Raw genomic sequence first — 3,324 nt, 5'->3', positions numbered from 1 at the left:
ATAATAATGTTTTATGTCTACTTTTTTCATACATAATATACACTTTTCGTATACATCAGGGACATTTTTATATAGACATTTTAATTTTTATTGAAAGATGAATTAATATATTTTTTAAATACATGTCGTTATGCCAACTTATTTTTATACACGTTGTATAGTTCTCGTATACAATAGTAACATTTTATATACATCTTCAAATATTTACAAATGAATGATTAATAGGTTTATGTCTACTTCTAAATACACATTATATATTTTTGTATGCATTTTTAGTGTACATCAGAAACATTTTTCTGTACTCAATTTTTATTTTCAAATGTATGGTTAAATTTTTAAAAATTATTATAGATATATATAGAGTATTTGAATGTATAAACGAAAGTACAGAAAGAAAGCAACAAATGAAAGAAAAAGTGTACAAAAAGAGAGTGCCCGATCCAGTCTCACGCCGGCTTCAGGCGAGGCATTCATCTGTCTCGCTATAAGCGAGACGTATTCGCACCCAGCCTCCTAGCTGCAGAAGTCAACACGTTCGACCAGGCAAGAGAGGTCCTAATTGGCTCCTTGAGAGTCTGTTCCCAAATTGGCCCATAACACTCGACCTCGCTAGCACTAGGTCGACCGATGACATGTTGACCAGTTTCATAGACCATTGATTGCTAAACCTCAAACAACTGAATGTTGACTTTTCTAAAGAAGTTTGGGCAATTAAATGTTCTTTGTGGAATTGAAAAATGTCCACGAATTTGAAAAAATCGTTAATTTGAAAAAGGTCATGAATTTAAAAAACTTTGTAAACTGAGTGTAATTCTATGCCTTGGTGTTCTTATCATTTTTATCTGAGGGGTGATCAGTGTCCTTATCATGCTTCTTTTTTTTAGGGAAACAGCAGGACTCTGCTGCGTATTTTTATTAATTTTGGGAAATAAGGTACAAATAAGGTATCAGTGTCCTTATCATGCTTCTTGTGCTGTAATCTGATGAGTGTAATTCAAAAGGTATAATTCAACTACCAAAGAGGTGTACGCGCTTCAAGAATTGGAGGGAGCTGGGCTTGCAATTAGAGACTGTTTAGAACTTTCAACTAGTTGGTGGCTAGAGTGACATCCACCACTAACTAAGGAACAATTATATAAAGTAAAAAAAAAACTCCAGCTTTCGCTTTCAGCTACTCGCCCGTCCAGTTGAACATTGCAAGGTCCGAATGTAGGTTGCCAAGAAAATTGAACGGCTGCATATATGCATCTTCTGTAGTGCCAAAAGACATAAGTTGGCCAGGCAGAAAGGCCAAAATATCATAAACTTGCACCCTTTCAAATCTGTTCAAGTAGAAGCCCTCTTTCAGAAACGTTTAGCTGCTACTACGTACCAGGCACCAGCCATAGACATGGTAGACTAGTCCTTTGGAAGAATGTCAAATCGGTTGTTCAGTTAACCTATCATTTCGAATGCATTTATATTAAGAAACGAGGTAGTAGAGCTCGGCCGTTATGACCTGCGTTGGATGATTAGAACGCGCAAGTCAATCTGTGGAAGTTGCAGCCATGTGCACCCACACGACCGTTGGAACCGCGATCTCATACGTTAACACGACAATCATTCTCATTCTGTCCATCATTGCTCACCTCTAAGCTAACTAGATTCCTATTTAAGCACCACCATTGTCACAATCATTCCTCACCTCCAAACCCACTCGATCGCCACAATATCTAGCAAGCTATCTGCTGCGGAGAAGCCCAACCATCTGATCTCCCTAGTACAAAGATGTCCGCTGGGATGCACTTAAGCTTCCTGCAGCTGTTCGCCGTGGTTCTCGTGTTCTGCTTCGCACCCGCCAAGTCCGGCTACTGGCTCCCGGCCCATGCCACGTTCTACGGCGGCGCCGACGGATCTGACACAATGGGTAAGCTATGTAGCCACTCAAGCCTTAACTCCGGCTTGCTCCCACACCATCAAAATATGCCCAATACTATTTATTTACAAAATTTAATAGTCCTGCTATGGTTGTTTGTGACGAGTAAGGTGTTGCTGAATGGTATTCAGTACAAATGTCCCGTAAAATTATGAAATATCCGGCTATTACTGATTTGGAGGATTGTCATTGCCGCTATTGGCATAGCTCGCTATTTAAAATTAGGAAGGTTTATCACCTGGTACGCAATGCAATGAATGTGTGCATGTCTGACAATACTGTGTTTTGCATGTCCAACGTGCAGGTGGCGCGTGTGGGTACGAGAACTTGTACAACACGGGGTACGGGATCAACAACGCCGCGCTAAGCACGGCGCTGTTCAACAACGGCTTGTCGTGCGGACAGTGCTACCTCATCACGTGCGACACTAGCAAGTCAGACATGTGCAAGCCCGGCACGTCCATCACCGTGTCCGCCACCAATTTTTGCCCTCCCAACTGGGCTCTCCCCAGCGACAATGGCGGGTGGTGCAACCCTCCACGTGTCCACTTCGACATGTCCCAACCCGCCTGGGAGAACCTCGCCATCTACCGCGCCGGCATTGTCCCCGTCCTCTACCAGCAGGTCGCGTGCCAGAGGCAGGGCGGCCTGCGCTTCACCATGAACGGCTTCAACTACTTCGAGCTTGTGCTAGTGACCAACATGGCCGGGAGCGGGTCGGTCAAGAGCATGTTGGTGAAGGGAACCAACACGGCATGGATCCCCATGTCCCAGAACTGGGGCGCTAACTGGCAGTGCCTAGCCGGGCTGACAGGACAGGCCCTCAGCTTCGCCATCACCTCCTCCGGCGGCCAGTACAAGGTCTTCCAGGACGTGGTACCGGCCTGGTGGCTGTTCGGACAGACCTTCACCACCTGGCAGCAGTTCGACTACTAGCTATAACATTGTGTAATTTGTACTTACTATTATCAGTTTGCTTCGTTCAGATCGAACAAGCATGGAACTGTCCACACGCATATACATTATTCCCTTTTGATTGCTCAGCTTGTTGCCCATCGAGTCAGGGGAGCCAGGGCCAATAGAAGAGATAAAAGGTTGGAGGGGGGCAAATATATAAACCGATAAACCTAAAGCATATTAAGCTAACAATATTGGGGTGTTTGTAGAAAAAGAAATCATGGGGAGAGCCATGGTCCATGCTCACCCACCCCTGGCTCCGTCCCTCCATCGAGTGGCAGTAGATTTGAGTTGTAAAATCTGTAATCAACGACCACCATGCCATTATGGACTATTTGGCGTGGAACAATATCGACCCCCTCTATGTCTCCTCCACCTGGAACAATATATACTAGGAGTGGGCTTGCGCGCTTTGCTGCATCATTTTCTCTCAAGCGTTTCATATTTAAGTT

The 3,324-nt window shown here is 44.2% G+C and overlaps 1 protein-coding gene across 1 annotated transcript; it reads left to right on the top strand.

Moving 5' to 3' along the window:
- The first annotated feature begins 1,745 nt into the window (after positions 1–1,745).
- Positions 1,746–2,940, top strand: LOC119289430 (expansin-A31-like). Its single transcript, XM_037568755.1, has 2 exons — positions 1,746–1,906; positions 2,220–2,940. The coding sequence occupies exons 1-2, from the start codon at positions 1,768–1,770 to the stop codon at positions 2,849–2,851; spliced, it is 771 nt and encodes a 256-aa protein (XP_037424652.1). The 5' UTR covers positions 1,746–1,767; the 3' UTR covers positions 2,852–2,940.
- Positions 2,941–3,324: the final 384 nt, after the last annotated feature.

Source organism: Triticum dicoccoides, chromosome 4A, assembly GCF_002162155.2.
Source record: "Triticum dicoccoides isolate Atlit2015 ecotype Zavitan chromosome 4A, WEW_v2.0, whole genome shotgun sequence".
Taxonomy (NCBI): domain Eukaryota; kingdom Viridiplantae; phylum Streptophyta; class Magnoliopsida; order Poales; family Poaceae; genus Triticum; species Triticum dicoccoides.
The sequence above is the reverse complement of the archived record's forward strand: the minus strand, read 5'-3'. Positions and strand labels throughout refer to the sequence as shown.